Genomic DNA, 21,414 nt, shown 5'->3' with positions numbered 1-21,414 from the left:
CACGGCCCGCCACTGCTATAGTGTAAGAGGCACTTTACTACTACTAGAAGCTGGTGTTTTTAGGGTACAAGCTGGTTTTAGGAGTTCTGCTCCCAAAAAATAAAGGGTATGATGTTCCAAAGGCAAAGCCCTGAGGGTAAGGATGAAAAGACAATGAAAGTATAAGCGGTGAAGGAAGACACAAGTGTACGAATCCTGTTCTCCAAGCACACCCAAGAAAGAAAATTATGAATAAAAATGTCAATTTGAGCAGATTTCAATTTCAAATTTCTCTGAATGTAACTTGATGGTGATAATCGTTTGATCAAATGAACTGAGACGCAACTTTTTTATCACGCAAATTGCAAAATTATATGTCCAGAGCAAATATCAGATTTGTTCTTGACCTCTGTTTTATTAATACGGGTGCTCAGCGTCACAATCTCCTCTCCTTTTTCTCCACTTCCCTCCAATTTCTCTCTATTGTTATTCATTTACCATCTGTCAGTGCGCTCTTAGAGTCCGTGTTAAAAAGGCAACAAGTTTTGGCTGTTTATTCCAGGGCAATCATAGACAGATTGTTTACTTCAGGGGCCATCTGTCAGTGGTATGTATATCTGCCTCATGCATGAGTGTGTCTGCCCTTATTCTTGTGCAGAGGGAAGTAATCATGCAGATCTTCCCACTAAATCAACTTAAGGAGGTCTTCTGAGTGGGAGGAATAGAGAGAGGAGAGACAAGAAATAATGATTGATTAGCAATGGTCCATGCACGCCATTGACTGTGGATGAATGCAATGGCCAATTGCAAAAACTGTATGTGCCACGTATTCTGTAGCTGCTTTGGATTTACCCAATGAAACTATTAATATTTAATATTAAAAACTAGTTTTTGCGTATCTCTAGTAAAACCATAAGTCCAACAAAAAGAATAAAACTTTGCATATTCTAAAGAACAAGACTGAGTTATAGTCACGATTAAGCCAGTAATGCAGCTCTTATAGGTTAATCTTTATAATAATGCAGTCCTGGTCGATCAGGATAACTGTACCTGTCATGCCTGGAGGAGTTTTCAAAAATTTCCCATTGAAGTTTTGAATCACCACATCACACTTCTCTGTGGACTCCATCCTGTAACACAGAGAAAGAAAAACTCACTTCAGTATTTTATTTCTATCATACAAATAAATAAAAAACAAACTTTAAATTTTCAATAGCCGGTGGATTATGAAAGGGATAATACCCGACAAAGTGTGCATTATCAGAAATTAGTGGAAGTTTGAAGCACACTTCAAAGGGCATTATCCTGCTTGTACCATGGTCACTTACAAAATAAATATATTTTCAATCAATTTTAAGTACTTTATTCTTGTTATTTTTTCAGTTTAGATTGCTTTTTCACAAAAAGCGGACTATTTATACATGTACAGTAACATTACATCATGTTGCTGAGCCGGTACAGACCTTGACTGCAGCGGTAAAACAAAACGATATAAATGCTGATCGTCACGATTTGTTAAGTAAAGCATCAGTTCAGAGAGAAAGTTCACCTCTTTCTGCTTGTTTTTGTCCAGATGATGAAGCAAAAGTTTGTTTTAAAGATGTAGAACATTTGGGCTATGTGACCGGAACTTCTTTTTTAGGTGTGCATTATCATTTTTTAATCCACACCCAGCAGCCAATCAGAATTGAGAATTCAACCAGTCCATGATAAAATCAAAGTCATCTTATGTCATTTATCACTCGTGTTTGTTGTCTTCATTATTTTATTGTGTTGTTGCTGTACCCATAAACTTTGAAATGTTGAGTGGCCATCACAATTATAGCAGCTGATGGCCTGAACACAATGTGTAGTTGCAGATGAAAAAGAGCTTGTTTATAATTGGCTACTAGAAGCATGAGGTCATGTTCGATAAATAAATCAACTAGAAATATTCTTAATCTGTAATGAATTTTGATGTGACTTGGTCTCAATACGCAGACAACAAACTTGATTAGCAGTTTAGCATTTCTAATTATCTCAGAGACTAGCAGCTTTTGTGCCACATTTTAGAAAGCAGCACTGTAAAAAATTGAAACACCAGATTAATTAACAAAAGCTCTGTAATTTTTTACATTTACATTGAGTAAACCATCAGCTCAGATTTTTAATTTGATGAAAAGTAATCATCTTAAAAGTAACAAATTACAGAAATTTTGTCAATTGATCCAATTTCTAATTGATCTCAGTTTAATTTTTTACAGTGGCCCTGAAGTGCAAATCACACCAACTTATACTCAATGGAAAAAACACGTTAAAGAGCACAAGAACAATTAGAAAAGTAAAACTAATAATGAAAAAATAATACATTTTAGAAATGAACATAACATTCCAAAAAAATAAAACTTCTCAAAAAACAAAAGTAATTTCCAGAAATCAAAATGAAATGTTAAAAAATGATTGAAACACAAAAGAAAACTGCAAAAGATAGGTATTATGAGACATTGCTGATTGGATGATGATGTTTGATTTTTTACATTTGAATTTTTTCAAATGCATATTCAATGTCTGCATACCTGAAAAAGTTTTATGATTAGTATGACGCAAATCCAAAATGTCACCATCCAATCAGTGATGTCCTATGGTCCCCACCGTTTCTAGTTTCTTATTTTGTTTCATTTTTTAACACTTCGTTTTGGAAGTTACTTATTCTTCTGATTTTTTATTTTATTTATTCATTTTTTTACAGAAACTGGAAAAGGTACTCTAGGAGATCACTGATCGGATGATGTTTGTCCGACATTTTAACCGAAAGCTATTCGGCATGAAGCGATCCTGGACATGTGCCGCACTAATCATAAAACCTTTATTAGTATGCAGACATTGAAAAAACTCAAACATCAAAAATCAAATGTCATCAACCAATCAGCGATGTCCCATAGTGCCTACCTTTTCCATCTTCCTAATTTGATTAATTTTTGCAGTTTTAAAATCTATAAACAATTAAAAACCATTTATCTGGAGATAAAAGAATCATGTCTGTTAAAAAAGAAGTGATTTCAATTGCTGGTGTCAAATGAATTCCCCTAAGAAACTCAGTCCACAAAGCAGGCAGTGCATGCAGAAATGCGTGCTGGCAAATGTGCCCTACATTTCAAGAAGTGTAAATGCCTGCCTGTTTAAGCATTAGAGCAAGGATGTCAGTTTATGCCTGAGAAAAATGCCTTAGGTAGCCCTGTGTGTGTCTGTATGTCTGAGTTTTCTATGGGGTTTCCTCTCTTTTGTCCCAGTTTAAAAGCTCCATTCAGTGTGATCTGTTGTGTGTCATGTTCTCTTTGTCTGCCCCTATTCAGCTCCGCTCACCCAATCACAGTTCAATGACTAATTGCCTGCTTGGCAAGCAAAAGCCAGTGTGTCGCTGTGTATGTGTGCAGAGGGGAAAAAATGGTGACTGAGAGGAGATACTGTGTGTGTGTGTGCCTGTGTCTCAGTATGGATCTGAGGTTTTCTTCGTATAGTAAGTGACCCAGAATGCATCCCTGTCTGCTTTCTAATCACTGGCACACTCTGCTGCATAACTAAGAAGACCACACAAAAGATGAAAAAGCAGGAGGGATTAAATTCTGGGTAAATGTTGCCAAATGTCTTCAACTTGGGCAGATTTGTTGCCAAGTGCACACATTTATGATGTGTGTTTTTGAGGGTTCCAGATGTAAACAGGTTCTGTGATAAAAGGCTACACGGAGACTCTGCTTGCACACCTGGCGAAGCCGACTCCTCTGCTCAGTCCATTGGCATCCCTCAGTATTCTTGTTGAGATCACATGACCAAAGGGTTTCAGCATGTTCTCCAGCTCCTGCTCGTCCATGGACACCGGCAAGTTGGATATGTAGAGGTTGGTGGGGTCCTGCTCCTGTTGCTATGGAGAGACAGAAGACAAATTGAACATATTTTTACCACATTTTACATTAAGTCTGAGAAAGCTGATATATATATATATATATATATATATATATATATATACAAATTCTCACTTTCAACTCATCATATATGGACATATGGTTTGGGCCCCCTTTGTGTCCCTTTTTGACATCTTGGGTGTCCACAACTCATTGTTTTTTGACGTGGTGGCTGTTCCCATTACATCATGAGGCTCCGACACAGTACTGGACACAGTTCTGGATGCGGTACTGGATGCAGTACTGGACGTGACACTGGATGCAGTACTGGATACAGTACTGGACGTGGTACTGGACATAGTACTGGACATGGTACTGGACGTGGTACTGGAAGCAGTACTGGACATGACACTGGACGCAGTACTGGACGTGGTAGTGGATATGACACTAGACGCTGTAGTGGACGTGGTACTTTATCCAGTAATGGACATGACACTTGACATAGTACTGGACGTGGTACTGAACGTGACACTAGACGCTGTACTGGATGTAGTACTGGACATAGTACTGGACATGGTACTGGACGTGTTACTGGATGTGGTACTGGATTTGGTACTGGACGTGGTACTGGACGCCGTACTGGACGTGGTACTGGACATGACACTAGACGCTGTAGTGGACGTGGTACTTTATTCAGTACTGGACATGACACTGGACGTAGTACTGGATGTGGTACTGAACGTGACACTAGACGCTGTACTGGATGTGGTACTGGACATAGTACTGGACATGGTACTGGACATGGTACTGGATGTGGTACTGGATTTAGTACTGAACGTGGTACTGGATGTTGTACTGAATGTGGTACTGGATGCAGTACTGTACATAGTACTGGACGTGGTACTGAATGTGGTATCGGACACGGTACTGGACATGGTACTGGAGATAGTACTGGACGTGGTACTGGATATGGTACTGGACGTGGTACTGGATTTAGTACTGGACGTGGTCCTGGACGTGGTACTGGACGTGGTACTGGATGTGGTACTGAATGTGGTACTGGATTTAGTACTGGACGTGGTACTGGATGCGGTACTGGACGTGGTACTAGACGTAGTACTGGACATAGTACTGGAAGTGGTACTGGACATGGTACTGGATGTAGTATTGGACATGAGACTGGACGTGGTACTGGATGTGGTACTGGACGTAGTACTGGACGTAGTTTTTATAAAAATGGAGGATACATATATGAAGAAAATTAAGTTTAAAATTGCATTCCTGAGTATTTGTTATTCAAATTATAGTGAATTGGTGGAGATGAAAACATTTGTGACAAAGAAAAGATACTCCCTACTCCCTGCTGATAGTAACAGGGAGGGGAAGGGCGGGCGGGGTTGGTCTGTGCCAACGGTCCCACTCTGAATTCAGAGGTGAATTTCTAAAGAACTCCTTCAGCCAGCACTGCAGAAACTATGTCCAAGAGGACACAGGTTTATTAAACTTTGGCTAAAAATGATCATAATTAAAAGACCACTGAAAATCCTGTTAAAATAGGTGAAAAGATGATCGGAGTGAAACTTTAATATATATAACATAAATTAAATTAATAGTGATTTTGTAAAACATCTTAAAAAATGTTAATTTTATGTTTTAGGCTATTTCTTTACCAAATTTGAATTTTTTTTCATGACATCTTGGGTGCATTGTCCTGTTGTCTCTATAAATTGTTATGTGAGCTTTTACAGGTCTATATAACTGGTGCTACAGATCTCCCTTTATAACAGTTGTCTGTTTCATTTTCACATCTTAGTATTGCAAAACACATCTTTGAATTAGTGAATTTATTGTTATTTGAACATCAGACATCTCCTAATTGTCATTTATGTTAGCTGAAAAATTAAAGCAAATGTAAATGTTTCCAAGTATCCAAACATTAGCTGTTCAAAATGAGGTTTTCATTAGGATATCAATGCTGGTATAGACTACACATCTGCATGCGAGTGTGATTCAGGATGAGTAATCACATGTGTTTGTGACAAGCCCCCCCAGCAGGGTTCATTTAAATATACCCATCCCCTTTATTAATGGGGAATTTTCCTTTGCTTGCATAAGAGATGCCTGAAGAGTGGAGCTTCAAGCTTAAACAACTGTGACCAAAGATTTTTACATGGTAAGTGACTCTGAGTAAGCATAACAGCTCCGCCAGGAAATGTAGAAAATGTTTGTTGAATTCTGAGCTTCATTTGCTTCTGGAAGGTTTTGTGACATAGCTGTAAAAACTGCTGGAGTGGTGTTTTGGGATGAAACGACAGGCTTTATGTTTGTACATATTTGTATGAGCATTTAGGTGCGCACTTCATCAAATTTGACATTTTCTTGAAGTACAGTACAGTCTGTTGATTCATTTTTATTAAAAGAAGCTCCTTAAGAGTCAAGGTCAGTGAAAAAGTTGATCTAAAATGTGTCAAGCTGACCAGCTGTATCTCAATTTCTTCAAGCCTGGTCATGGTCAGGTCACATTCACCTTGGCAACACGCATTCAAGTGGCCACTTTCAATGAAACGTCTCCGTAGAACCTGCATATTTGTGTGTTTTGGGCTTCCGCGTTCAAAACTCTTGTGTTTGTGCATAGCTATGCCAGTTTCGGTGAACGGTTTTAGGCTCTTCGTACAAAAATTCATTGAACGTGTTTTACAAGTTAAACCAGGAGAACTTTGACCAATCAGGGACTTGGATTTGAACGATGCCATCCTTCTTAATTCACAAAGTGCCAACATCTAGAAAATTGATCATGGAGAAGAAATTATTAATTGCAGGTTGTGCCTGGATGGAATTATTATTACATGACACCAAGTATTTTGTATATCAGAATAGAAGGGTGAATTAAAGATTTGTAAAATTTGCACCTCTTTGATATTCCACACCAAGCCTATTCCATCTGCAGGTGGTGGATAGACGCTAGTAAACAGTAGAAAAAGAAGAAGAAGAATTCCCCTCCCTGCTTGTCCAGTGGGATAAGCGCATGTTCAAGAATCTGTTTAGTGACTACAGAATCACTGGGTACCTCACGATACGATGCGATTCATGGCTCGGGATATCGATGATATTGCAATACAGTAAAACTAATATAAATCCTTTCTAATAACTCACAATTATAGAAAAACACATTTTTTTAGGAAAACATATCCCTATTTATTTTTAGCTTGGACACAATCATGGTAAACAACTTGTGTCTTATTATCTGTAAAATTCAGTGCAAACAATAGTAAACATGAACAGCAGTGTCACCACTTATTGTAAAATTGTCATAAATAACCGAACTAAACTGAATAATTCAAGTAGCTGCCAGGCACAGTGGTCCCAAACCGCACTCCCTATCGATCTCTAAATGAACGTCTCACCAAAGGATGACGAATATAATGTTTTACAGCATCTTCAAACAAAAATAAAAGATTGATTCTTGGTGAGAACCCATCAAGAATCAATCGCAGGACTAAATATCGCGATATATTGCAATATCAATTTTTTTTAGGCACACCAATGGTGTGAACGTAGCATCAGTGTTTGAAAAATGTCAACTAAACAGTACTTTTCAAATTGGTTTTGAGTAAAAAAAAAATCGCATATTGCATAGCAACCAACATAAAATATTCACAAACAATTTTGTACACAAAACATTCAGCCAAAACTTGTGTTTTATTAAGGATGAAAATGTATAAAGTCAGACAGCATGAGCTGGTCCCAGTTCACTCCTAAAACAGACTTTTTAAATAACACTGCTATCACCTGTGGTGGTCTTGCATTAAGATTTGCTGACACTGCAGGAAGGAAAAATAGCAAAGACCAAACAAATTTTGCTCAGCTTGTATTAGTGAATGTCAGAGCTTTCAGTTCTCTGATAAAGAAGATGCTTTTTGTAAATGATTACCAGCAGCTGCATATTTTTTTTCCTAATATTAAGATCTGCACAATTACCTTTTTCTTCATCCCACGAACAGTACAGTTCCTGGAAGAGGCATAACATTAAGTCTCATTGTGAACGCATTATGAGGTTGTTCTTCCACAATGTGCAGTATTGTGGATCATGTATGACTGTTTCAGTTGAAACTTTTGTTTTAGCTTATACCTCTGAGCTGGTCACAGTCTATCTCTGAAACAAACTTAAAGGGGCCATTGTCACGTTCAGTCAGAGATAATCTCCACCCGGGCCAAACATATTAACTCCACCCGGGCCAGACAGCCCTATGAAAAAACTAACACCCACCTCACCTCATTCACCACTGAAAAGAGCTCTCACACCTGCAACTCTGTTTGATCTGATTCCACTCCAGCTCCAGAATCCAAACCAAAGACACAACCGGTATGGACTAAATGAATTTATGAACTATAAGAATTTGTTGTTCTATGTTGATTGCTTTGCTTGTCAGTTCTGAGTTAAACCTAAGAGTATTTTGACATTTGTTTGACATACTGAGTTTGTTGAAATGTTCAAGTGAAATACCAATTTTTACTTTTAAGGTTTTCAACCTATCATTTACCAATCATCAATCTGCCAAAATAAACAGAAAGAAAAGCAAAATGATTGAATGACTGAGTTGATTCCATGTCCTTTTGAAAACAAAGCCTATCGAGTCAGGCAGGAGCTGGAGGAGACCAAAAGAGTCGACAGCCATACCATGATTTTTATATATATGAAATATATATATGAAAGATATATATATATATATATATATCCATATATATGTTCATATGTTACCTTTGGAAGGGTAAAAAAAAAAAATTATGAAATATTTAGTTATTTCTCCTATATCGACTCGATTGCTGAGGCTCCACCTGCCGCCCATTTCATGACGTCATCCTAGATTTTTTCTTTCTTTGTTTCTCCCCCAAAATAAACAGTATCCACATTTCTTTAAAGATGGATGCACATACCACATATCTGCCTTTAGTAGCCCTGGCCATTGCTACACTGGTTCATAACACAAATAAATGCGGCTTCTGCACAACTGGGCCTAACCGGGGAGGGGGATCCTACCAGAGCCCCGCATCTAAAGTACAGAACACCTGTTTGAGCTGGAATTTATTGAAGACAGGACACAACTAGAAGATATACAGTATTATGCATCTAAAATGATTTTTTTTCTGCTGATCACCGCTAGCTCTGTGGAGAAATTAAGTGTTGGTGTTAGACTGGGGACAGTGCTGGCAGAGCAGACTCTTCCTAGAGGAGGTGCTGATGTCAGCATGATACGAAAAAACACTAACATGTGGGGTGCTTTCATAGTTTTAGAGATTATGTAGGTAATCCAGGCCTCAAAGGTTTGTGTCCCCGAGTGATTTCCCAAAACCTTGACTAAACCACTATATTACCGTACAAGGTGATTGTCTTGTGGTGCATGTTGGCCATGTTGGTTTAAAGCAGGAGTCTCCAAACTTTTCTTGTGAGAACCACATAGTGGTTTTCCTCTTTGAAGTGGGGCCGAGGTCAGTTTCTAGGCTAACAGAGAAAGTATAGCCTAAACGTAAACGTTTATGGTTTTCCAGAAAGCCACACATTGCCAAATTATAATCTTCACAGAAAAAAATAATACTAAAATATTTTTAAAATGAAACCAATAAATAGTCTATCCTCTCCCGTCATAGTTCAGACTGCAAAAGGGTGGAATAAAAAGTCACGTCCTATGTGGGTCTTGATCAGCTAGATTGAGAAAAAAAAAATTAAAATATGGGTCTCTGATCGTGTTTCTGGCGCCAGACCAAAGGTGGAGGGGGGCCGGATCCGGCTCGTAGGCCGTAGTTTGGGGACCCCACGGTTTAAAGAACCTAAATCATGCAAAATCAACTTTTTGAGCTTTTAAGTGCATTATACTGTTGATTCCTCACTATAAGCAACCACAAATCTGTATTTTGATCCAGTCACACATTTCTGAGTAATCCTCTAAAATCCTCTTTAACAGCAACCCCTCCCATACCCATAAAAACGAGCGGGTTCTCATGTGCTGATGTCACAAGGTGAAAACTGCCACTTTCAAGAAGAATCTGCGCTGCTAGAACCACCCCCCAGGCTAATGTAAACACACACTTTCTCCAGTCAGCTAGCCGTGATCAGCCGCTGGCTAAGCACCACCAGCTGATTGGCTGAACACCTCTAGCTGAGCACCGTTAGCTGAGCAGCCTACTAGTAGCCAGAGCTACTAAAGGCAGATATACGATATGCACATCCATCTGTGCAAAAGTTCAGATGCTGTTTTTTTTCATGGGCGAAACACAGACAAGCTGCCAAGGTCGACTATAACTTGTCATCATGAAATCCACGACACCCACAAGCAGCGAAAGGCGGAGCCTCAGAGATTGAGGCCTCTTATTTCCTCTTACTCCTATTTCATAAGTAATTTGTTCTTCAGTGTGCCAAAGATAATATATGACCATATATTTGAATATAGTATACACTAAAAGCCTTAAGAAAAGCATGGTATCAGCCCTTTAACAGACTCTTTCAGCTCAAAAAGAGCACAAACGTTACATCTACTATGATGCCTCTTATATTAGATGAACTCTTTCACTTGGCTACAGAGCCAATCCATTTTTACAGCTTTAACCCACTGCAGATTCCAGACTCACTCCTGTACTCAGTTTCAAACTCTTTGTTCTGTTATGCTCCAAACTAAGAAAACACAAAAATCCATGCAGGTATTTGGGTAGCTAATTAAAATCCCTTTCCATGTCACTATGACACTTGTCATAGCAGACTGAGGTAAAATTGGATGTAAACGTTCAAATGCCACTTCCAAAATACCTCTTGGTCTGTATTCTAGCATGCATGCTGATAAAGTGAAACAGCACTTGAGCATTATGTGCATCTTGAATTATAGCACTACTTCCAAAGTTGTGTTTTTGACAACTTTGACAAAGAAGAACTGGTACCAAAAAGATCTTTTTTATTACAGCTTGAGCACTTACTTTTAATCTTTTCAACTTCACAAAATTGTAACGCACTAACTATTACTATTTCTTATTAATCATGCTTTTCTCATTTATTATTCCCTCTACTTGCTCCTCACACTTCCTATCTGCAAGATTAAAATCTCATCTCCTTTCACAGCAGCCCTGCTGTCTGACATTATCCGAGCATTTGGCTATTATTTCACGAACAGAAATTTTCTTTGCCTTCCATTTCTTTCCATCCTCCTTTCATTATCTTCTTACATGCTTTACATACAGAGATTATACTCATCTTTATTTACCTTCTTCTTTTTCATTTGACTCCCCTTGCAGTCAGTGTTTTTGTATCATTCTGGTTCGGCGCTGGATGTTTTATAAGAAAAGTGTCTAAATGCTCTATAACAGCTTAATAAATATTTAACGAACATATGAATATTTCATTAATCCTAAACCCAGATATCCCCGGGGTTTCATTAACAATGGAGATACACACTTAATACTTTTCTTCATACCAATCGCTTCTTTGGATGGACAGGTTGATCAAATCAATTTGAGATGCCTAATACTTCATGTAACCTCACAATATTTCACAATATTTCAGTCATAATAAGTTGTAGTAAAAAATCTTGAAGCTGTTACATTTTGTAATGTTTTACTGAAATCATGAAATTATGTTTTTTCAGATTAATCAATAAGCCCTTAACTTTGTTACTTGAAAACATCTTCACATGATCTGATCAGAACCGCATTTCAAAAACTATGCAAAACTATATAATGAAGTAAATATGTAAATAAGTAAATAAAAAATAAAAAATAAATAATAATATGTGTTTTTTTTAATCAATCAAACTCTACTCGACTTTAGTTAATAATCATTATATTTAATAGATCATCTGTGACTTAAGCGTGTCTTTGTCTTTGTTTTTTTTTAATCAATGCATTTCATTATTTCTGACATGACTGAAAAATCTGTGTGAATTCTTTTTTCTGTTTTGTTTTGTCCACAATTTATACTTGAAGTCAATCAATCAATCAAAATTTGTTTTAATTTATTTAGTATTTTTTTCTTGTAGTTATTGAGTCAGTTATGAGTGCTTCTATATATCACCAAATACAGAATCTGCAAGCAACATTTAATATTTTTTGTAAAAGTTTAGACTTAAACTTTAATGATATACAAAAGTAACATCCTACAATCTTTTACAGATAAAATAGTGTTAGGTAGAAAAGCGATTCTTCTCTGACGTCAACAAAGTATTTCTCAAAAGACATTTACTCCTTTTTTGGACCATTCTCTCTAAACTCTAGCGATGGATGTGAGTGAAAATCCCAGTGAATCAGCAGTTTCTGAAATACTCAGACCAACCTGTCTGGCACCAGCAGCCATGTCACGTTCACTAAAATCCATTTTCCCCCCATTCTGATGCTATGGTTTGAACTGCAGCAGATCGTCATGTCTACATGTCTAGATTTGCCGAGTTGCTGCCATCTGATTGGCTGATTGGAGTCATGCGTTAACAAGCAGTTGGACAGGTGTGCCTTAGAAAGTACCCATGAGTTTGTAACAATGATAATAATTGAAAAAAACAATCTGTTTTTAACTTGTTTTCTGGAAAACTACATCCCTTCTTGTCTCTCAAGTGATAATTATGTAGTATGTTGACAAGGTCAACAAACAGAAGTGCCCTAGAAGTATTTTATTTTAGTTAGAGCAGTGACGAAGTCATGTGAAGGTTAAACAGCAGAGAAAGAATGCACCTTAATATAATACAAATAAATTATGTAAGTTTGCCAAATGTTTTTTTGCATGCACCGATATTTAAATGATCTGTTGTGTTTTTTTAAAGAAAACTGACAATTCTCCAAAAACGAAGTATTAAGAGTCTGCAGGTGCAGAGAGGTTGTGTTTGTTCTGTACAGGCTGTCATTTGATCAGGGGTCATTCTGACATTGTGTGTAGCTAGTCAATCATGAAGTCTCTAAAGTTACAATCCCTTAAACGCAACATTTAATTAGAACCATGGAAATATTGCACTTTGGAAAAGCAACAAGCAAAATCTTCCGTGACAACATGTACAGCATGTAGGATTCCACCCCCTTCATGAAGAATTCCTATTATGTGGTTTAGGCGTTCCTTCCTCTACTTTTGTAGTGCTGTTTAATGTGGTGCTGCAGCACATGGGATTCCAGTTTGAACTCTGCGTCTTCCCTCCCCATCCAATTGTTCTCATTTTTCATTCACTGCCTCTACTGTGTATTAAGAGGCCAGTAATTCATCACAGTCTAAGCAGTGTTAGCTGCACACGCAGGTCTGCAGGCTGCATGTCTTCCAGCTGCCCAGAGCTGGAATCAATCACCCAATATGAAGATGCTGAAAACCATCCAAAGGGGTCAGGAGGCAGGTATTAAGATGGGGGGGGGCATTGATATGACTAGAAAGGTGAATATGGTGAAGGAGGACATGCAGAGAGACAGTATTAGTTCTCAAGGGAAAAAAATGGTTCAAAATATCAATTCGTGTGACTATGATTCTAGAGCTGAGATTAACGATACAATTCAGTCCCAAAAAAAGTTGTAGCTGTCCTTAGAAGAGAGATGGCTCTCTTTCAGTCCTTTCACACTGTCATTTGGTTATGCCGCTGGCGTGTCTTCATTCAAACAGGCAGCACTGTGAGGATCTTATTTTAGATTTCTCCAGTGCCATTAACGCAGTTCAGCATGATTTACTGTGTATTAAACTCCAGAGGACACATGTGGTTGTCTCCACAATCTCATGGATTAAGGACAATCTGACAGTCAGGTCAGATTGTAAAACTGAATGATTGTGTCTTCATTTTTACTCCTCCGTGTTATTATGCACATCATAGATGTTTAGTACTAGTCAGAGTTCTGTTATTTGCAGAACTCTTGTGTCAGTTGACATGTCATTTTTTTTGGTACGATTTTATCCAAAATTTGGACTTTATCCCAAGTCAGTTGTTCTTCTTCAACATAATTTAGTAACAAGAAAACTAAACAAACTGAGATGAAACAATTAAAATGATGAAAAAAATAAAAAGATGCTATTAGGATCATTCCATTATTGTTTTGTTTATCAAGTATTTTGTAGTTCACACTGTATCAGGTTTATTTACCCACTGACATCATTAATTAAATAGAAAATTGTAATATTTTTAGTTAGACAGAAGACATTAGCTGTCTTGAAAGAAAATTGTTTTTTTTAACATTATGAAAACAGGATTTCTGAGGGGGTTTTTTTTGTTTTGTTTTGTTTTTTTCAAATTGGGGATCAGAAGCAAACGAAAATGAAAAAAAACTTGTAGTTGTTAGGAACAAATTACAATCAGCAGGCCATAAATTCCTGCTCAAATTTTTTCCACTTGTTTGCACCCAAATAAATGAACAACACTGGACAACACTTGTCAACCACAGTATGAGCCTGCTAGTTCCCTCATGGAACCTTATCCTGATGATGGTTGCTCTCATGGTTCCCCCCTTTGAGCCACCGAGACATTTGAACATGGCAACTTTAAAGACCGTATTTCACTGGCACTTGCCTCAGCTAAACAGATGGGGAGGGGGGGTACCCATACATTCTGTTTGCACAAAGTTCCTCTCTGGGAATTGGAGGGTGACTTCAGTCCCTAAGGGGTTATGGTTCCCAGTTGTGTGGGCTTCAGATGCTTTGTACCATTCCTGCATTGGACATTAACTTAAACAGAACCAAAACATAAGGAACCCACATCAAAACAGAGACTTTCTTGCAGGATAGTTGGTATGAGGACCCTAAAAGAGTCAGTGGGTGGTATCTGGGATTGTGCCACTCTATTGGCTCTGTAAAATGAAAATGCTGATGTCACAGCTACATTGCTGTCTCTGTACGGCTACACCTGACCGCCCAAAGATTTTATAGTAGGGTACCACGTCGTGTTCTGACTACTGAGCAAGACACAAGTCAAGTTCTTCCCATAGTAAAGAACTCCTGTGAAAGAAAACTTTAGATCACGCACATAACTCTGGTTCTCTAAATGGTACAAGGGAGAGTTTTACTAGAACATCCTCTTTGTTTACTCATAGCGAGGTGGAAGGAAGCCTTTCAAATAAGGCATCCATGCATCTGCACGTCTTGATGCTGACAGGCTCATTTTCCAGCCAATCCTTGCTGGCAGAATGAAGAACAAGCTCCTGATGAGGTCACACTCGACTTGTGACTCAAGGAACTAAGTCAAATTAAATCAAGCAATTATTTATTAAAAGCGCTTCTTATGCTTTGAGCGGCTCAATGCACTTTACAATTAAAAACACTTCAGTAACCTTAGGTTTTACCCCCTTAGACTAAAATAAGCCATAAGTTATGCCCCCTTTTTTGCTGTGTTTACTGAAGAAGCAAAAGAAACAACTTGAGATATTTATTTATTTGGAGGAAATCAACTTCTGCTTCAACTATGGGCAGCATCACCATTTAAACAAACGTGCTCAGATTCTTTCCAAAAAAATTTGAATATCATGGAAAAGGGTATCTATTTCTAAAATTCCATTGAAAAAAAAACTCACTTTAATCCATTCATCTTCCTCCACTCATCCGGGATGTGGTCGTGAGGGCAGCAGTCTAAGCAAAGATGCCCAGACTTCAACGAACCGGTACTCCTCATAACCGCATAACGGTGGACCCCACGCCAATCATGCTCCGATTTTCCCTCACTTGTGAACAAGACCCCCAAGATATTTAAACTCCTCCAACTGAGGCATGAGCACTCCACCCACCGAGAGCGGAAAACTGCATTATACTTTTATATTGTTTGAATTCAGGGACCAAAGTTTAATTGATTTCAAGTATATCTTACTTGTTTAAGATCCTGTTTTTAGTTGGTTTTATGAACTGGAACCCCAGTTTATTTAAGAAAAAACAAATGAATACTTATAAACAATTAAACAATTGGCCCAGATATTTTTGAAAGTTTATTTTTTAATGGAATTATAGAAATGAATATACTATTACAAAACATAACATTTTTTTGAAAGGGTCTGTACTTTAGTGGACCGAAAGTAAGTAAATCAACTTATAGAGACTCAAAGGGATATCACTAACAGTTAAAGGCATTCTTGAAGATTTATACTCTACAAAATCCACAAAAACAATTTTTAACCTCCAGTTTAAAAAAAAAACACTTAATGTTGTAGCTTTCTTCCGATTGCATCATCGTATGTATTTTTATTATTTTTATCTGCAAAACTTGCAAATAAAAATGGGCTTAATTAGATAAATAGGGTTCCATATTTCTACCATGGCTTAATGTGGTATATATCATTATCATATGCTACACATATTATAATAATATAATTTAATAGTAATAATTGTATTAATAAATGTAACCAAAAAATATTTGAATGATATCTGAATATTTGATGATCCCATGTCAACATCCCCTTTTTATGCATTTAAAAAATTAAAAAAAGACACTGACTTGACTACAGCACATCCATGCATGATCACTTGTGTGGTTTTCACACAATATTATTTCTGTGAATAACCAGCCAATTCTGGGTTGGTGAATTTGCTACCGTACACACAAATGTGTGTTCCTGTGTGCCTGCTGTGTGTTTTGTTCTTTCACTTGACACTATTTCATCCTGATCAATGCCTTTGTCAGAAGGAGCCAAAGCTTGAAAACTGTGGCCTGTTGCCATGGTTATCTCTATTTGAAACCAGTGGGATTAACCCTCGAGGGGACAACTGGGGAGAGCGAGAAAGAACGAGTGAGCGAGTGAGCAGCGCTACCGGGAAGAAAAAGCAAGAAATGTTTATATGAGACAGACATTTATTGGCAGAACAACAGAAAGTCAAAAAGAAAACACAGACACAAAGAATAAAAAGGAGAAACACATCTTCTTGTTAAGTAATTTGGATAAATCAGAGACTTTTAAAATTAATAAGCCTCATTTCTTAAAGGCTTTCCTGCATATGCAAACTTGAAAGCACTTAAAAATGTGAGACACTTCACTCACTAAACAGATGCACAGAAAATTCTGTCTGATCCATTTAGCATGTTTGCCTTTTATGATCGTGCACTTTACGCATTTCTGGCAGAACACTTCAAAACTTGGGAGTAGATGCAAACACTCAGTGTGATTTATTAAATATGAAACAGGTGGGTGTTTTGCGTCTATTTTTAGAACATCTGAAAGGCAACTATACACATAAAGGGGTGCGGCTATTGTTGCAAGGAGGAAAGCTACAATAGGACACCACAACGAGCAACAAAGACAGCACATCTTTTCTGCTATTTTGGAATGCCAGAGGCAACGATTATTGAGACATATTACCTATTTAGAGCTGGAATTTTGGAGCTTCTGAATGAATTATAAGCTCATTTAGAACGAGTCATGGTAATTTGAACTGACAGTAATTAATTCTATTTATCGCCAGTCATTTTTTTTTTGCCATGTTTCATTTTTAACTTGCTATTGTGCAGGTTAGTGTGCTCCCTCTCATTCATGGTGTGTGTCTCCTGTGCTGTGCCAAAAGATGGATGCTAAATCCATCCATCTTTTAGCCATCCATCCATTTTCTAAAGTCCCAGTTGGGGGTCACGGGGATGCTGGAGCCTATCCAGCTGATGTCAGACAAAAGTGGGGTACACCCTGGATGGTTCACTGGTCCGTTGAAGGGGCAACATGCCAAATCCTCATTTGAATGATGCAGTTTGCTCCTGTAACTGAATGTAAATGGTGATGCGTTACCATAAATTGATTGAATAAACTTTGCAAACATAAGGCACCGGCTGGTATTGAGAGGTAAACTGGGTGGATTAATAATGGTGAAGCCGTTATGATTGGCTAGGGCAGTGTTTTGCTTCATGCCATGGAAGCCAATCAGAGCTGATGTAGTTTAAACACAACCAAGAGCACCTGTCCCACATTGCCAAACATGAACACCAGACAAAGTGGTACAAAGTGCTGAATTGGACAAAATGGAGCATTCTGATAAAAAGTAAAGTAAAACCCATTTAATATTCTTTAGATATTTGTTTTGTTAAAAATATGATACTGTAAGGACAGGATGACTGCTGTGTTTGTTGATATGTAGCAAATATTAAAAGTTAGGTACAAGTTGAAATCAATTTTGCTCATAAAAATGGATCAGACATGTCAATTTTTTGACATGTAGGAACTTTTTTACAGCAAAAATTAAAAATGTTATTTTTCTGCTAAATAGTTACTTCTATAATAAAGTAATTTAGTTACTAACTCAATTACCTTTTGGATTTTGGGTAACTACATTTAAAGAAATGTTCTCCACACTGAGGCTCACACAGTATTAGTTAAGCCAATGTCAAAAAAGTGATTTAAAGTGACTTAAATTTACATTAAGATGTTTAATGTTCAGCTTTAAGTTTCTTGTCTGATCATAAGGCAGATCAAGACCACTATGGATTTGTTTTGTTCTTTCACTTGACACTTGCGACCCAAGCAAAAGTATTTATGTTTAATATATTGCACTTTCCTGATTTTCATGAGTCATTGGGTAAAGTCTCTTATATCCCAGGAATGGGTGAATCAAAGGCCAAGCCTCCAGTATTGTTTTTTTTAAAACAAATTTTTTGTCCTCAAATTTCTAATTTTTCAGTAATTTCGAACATGTTTTCAGGATCTTCACATGCTTTTGTTTTCCATTTTATTACATATACCGCAGTTGAAAATAAAATAAAACTACTCTAAGCTATCATGTTTTGTCATATTTTGATCTATTATTTATGACAAATACTTTGTATTGGTTATAGTACATCGGGTAAAAAGGATGGTGTAACTTTTTATAGCTAAAGTGTTCTAGGGTTGAAGATGATTTTTGCAAACATGGGGGGGGGAAACCTTTATTGGGTATTTTTTTTCCAAATAAGTGAACAAAGAGTAATACATGTACCTATTTTAATATTCCTCTAAAAAAATCGCTTAGTATTACCCTCACCCAAAGGTCGTATCATACTGTATGTTACAAGGCCCCAAAGTGCCTTTGGATGGTTTATCACAAGCTGGAGAATATGTTTCTTTAGGTCAAAATGGTCTTCCAAGCTTTTGTTTAGCTGATATGGGACCCTGTCTTCTCTGGACAAAAGATGAAAAGGACAGTCCAGACTGTTAGCAGAGTGTGCAAGATTCAGGGCCAGTAGTCGTGCAGGGGGGCGTGGGTAATGAATGCCTCTCTAAATATACCTCATCTCCTCAGACAACCTTTGTGCATACAAAAATAAGAAAGAAAAGTGCAAAAATTACAACAGAAATGCAAGTTGAGATGACTTTACGGCATGTTTATGGACTGAGCTGCTGTTGGTTCCTACCACAGACCACCACAAACAAAGAAAGACAGGACGAATGCAATGGTTTTCTTAATTTTTGGCATATGTCTCAGGAGACATTGTTATTGTCAAAGTAATATGTGCTGAATGTGATTTAAAAGGGTTTTCAGAAGCATTAAAGAAATGTTAGTGTTTGATTTCTGCCAAATGTAACTGTGACTGAGAACTATAACTAAACATGCTTTCTCCAGTTGATGTAATCACTCATCCCCCTGTTCAGTGGACTCACATTAAATTCTGTGTCCCAAAACATTTTTTGTCCCAAGACGTGATAAGAAGGATTTTATTTTTACATCACACTACTCTCTCAGCAATTTATTTTCCTTTATAGGGTTAGCATTAGTCTGATGTATGACTGTTACGCATTGAAAAAGGTAGAAAAGTAAAAATCTTGTTGCACAAAAGGAAAACAATGAGTTGCACAAAATATATTTAAACCCTGGAGTCCTTTAGCATAGAATTTTTGTTTTGTTTTGTTTTTTAGAACTTTCCCTTTCAGCTGTTTTATTAAAGTAATAAAAAAAAATTCTTGAAATGTGAAGAATTTTAGCATTTTGCAGATATATTTTAGCAAATGTGTTTTGGTCAAATCTTTTGGTTTAGGCTACAGTAGTTTCCCCACTATAGGGCCCACAGGATTGTAAGGTGCACCATCAATTAATGGTTTGTTTTTGAACACATCAGATATAAGGAGCGTCAAACTATAAGGCCCATTAAGTGAGACAAAAGAGTCAGTGAAAAGTCAGTCAAAAGTCAGACTTAATACACTGCTTTCATAGTAATTCCAAAACTTGTTTGACTCATCTATTTTGGCATTGCCCCTTTTTACGATCTTTTTGGCAAATTTTCTGTGATTTCTTTTGTTATAAGTTTGCTCTGTCATTTTCTTTACTTTGGACACATGTACTGTTTGGCTTCCACCAACATAAGAGTTTGGCATTTCAATCTTTAATCAATTTATTCATTTTTCTTTCTAAATTTTACATCCACGAATGCAAATTTTCTAACAAAATTCCTAAAGTTTCCTTATTTCTGGTGGAGGCCAAACTATATGTTGAATCAATATTTTTTTCAAAAAAACAAAAGGCTGTGAAATGTCTTGAAATTTGTTCTCAATACAAAATAATGTAAAAATGTAAACTCTGCAATCTTTTTTACCTTAATTTTATTCTCTTACTGTATGACGTTTCTTGTTTATTTTTACCCCTGGTAATTTTTTTTCCCTTTATTTTATGTTATTTTTTTTTTTAATTTAATAGTCTATAATGTTAAAATACACATACATGGCTATTTTGCACTGTATTGAAATTGATGTTTGCAATAAAGTTATGAAGTAATAAAAAAAAAAAAACCTGGTTTGCAACACATAAAAAAACAGACGGATAACGCTAAAACAAGTGCTACTATGACTATGCTAACTCCAAACCTTGTTAGTAACATGTAAAAACAGTAGCCTATGCCATCAATAACGTTAGCCGCATTAGCATAATTATAATAACACCCAATCTTGTTTGCCACTGGTTAAAAAACTGACTCATGCTGCTAAAATAAACTTTTACTGACTAAGCTAACTCCAAACCTTGTTTGTTACAAGTTAAAAACACACAGAATGGCTCTATTACAAGATAGCCGGGTTAGCATATTCACAATAGCACCCTAATCCCTAACTACTTAAAAAGGACCATCAAATGCCCTGGATTTTAAAAGCAATTTAGACGCCATGCTCACTACTCTTCTTTTATTTAAGGCAAATATGACGTCACTGATTTCACAAAGTGAAAATCTGATCAATATGAGCATTTTATGACTTCTATTTACGACTCCACTGTGTTCTCATGATGAAAACATTGATGGTATATTGTGAAATGACATTTAAACACTTCAAAAATTGTTCCAACGCAATGCATTGTGGTCTATATTCGCCAATGTAGTGAGCATCAATGTACACTGGTTTTTCACAAAGACTTCTGGGAAATTTTGGAATTGTAGATTTGGACAGAACTTTAAAAGGGCGGATGTATGGCCTGACATTCTGAAAGAGTACTATGTACCTCTTACATTTTCTTCATTATAAGTAAATAACCAGAATTAATCCATAAATGAGGTTTTCCAGATTATAAAGCACACAGTAGTTTTTCAAAGATAAAAATGAAGTTTTTTTTAGTGAGCCATATAATCCAGAAAATATGGTTATCTTGTTTTCTGCAGAATGCAAGGAAACTTTTTCAAATATTTTTGAAAACACAGATTAATTTGAT

General features: G+C 36.8%; 1 protein-coding gene across 1 annotated transcript in view; it reads right to left on the bottom strand.

Moving 5' to 3' along the window:
- LOC112143376 (RNA-binding motif, single-stranded-interacting protein 3) overlaps positions 1–21,414 on the bottom strand; it is a gene marked incomplete at its 5' end in the record, with an annotated part of 132,425 nt that overhangs the window by 30,878 nt on the left and 80,133 nt on the right. The window contains 2 exon segments of the mRNA XM_024267305.2: positions 1,030–1,109; positions 3,720–3,877. Coding sequence (XP_024123073.1) covers positions 1,030–1,109; positions 3,720–3,877 — 238 coding nt within the window.

The sequence above is a fragment of the Oryzias melastigma genome, linkage group LG16, assembly GCF_002922805.2.
Source record: "Oryzias melastigma strain HK-1 linkage group LG16, ASM292280v2, whole genome shotgun sequence".
NCBI classification, from domain to species: domain Eukaryota; kingdom Metazoa; phylum Chordata; class Actinopteri; order Beloniformes; family Adrianichthyidae; genus Oryzias; species Oryzias melastigma.
Note: the sequence above shows the minus strand (reverse complement) of the source record. Positions and strands in the feature narration are given on the sequence as shown.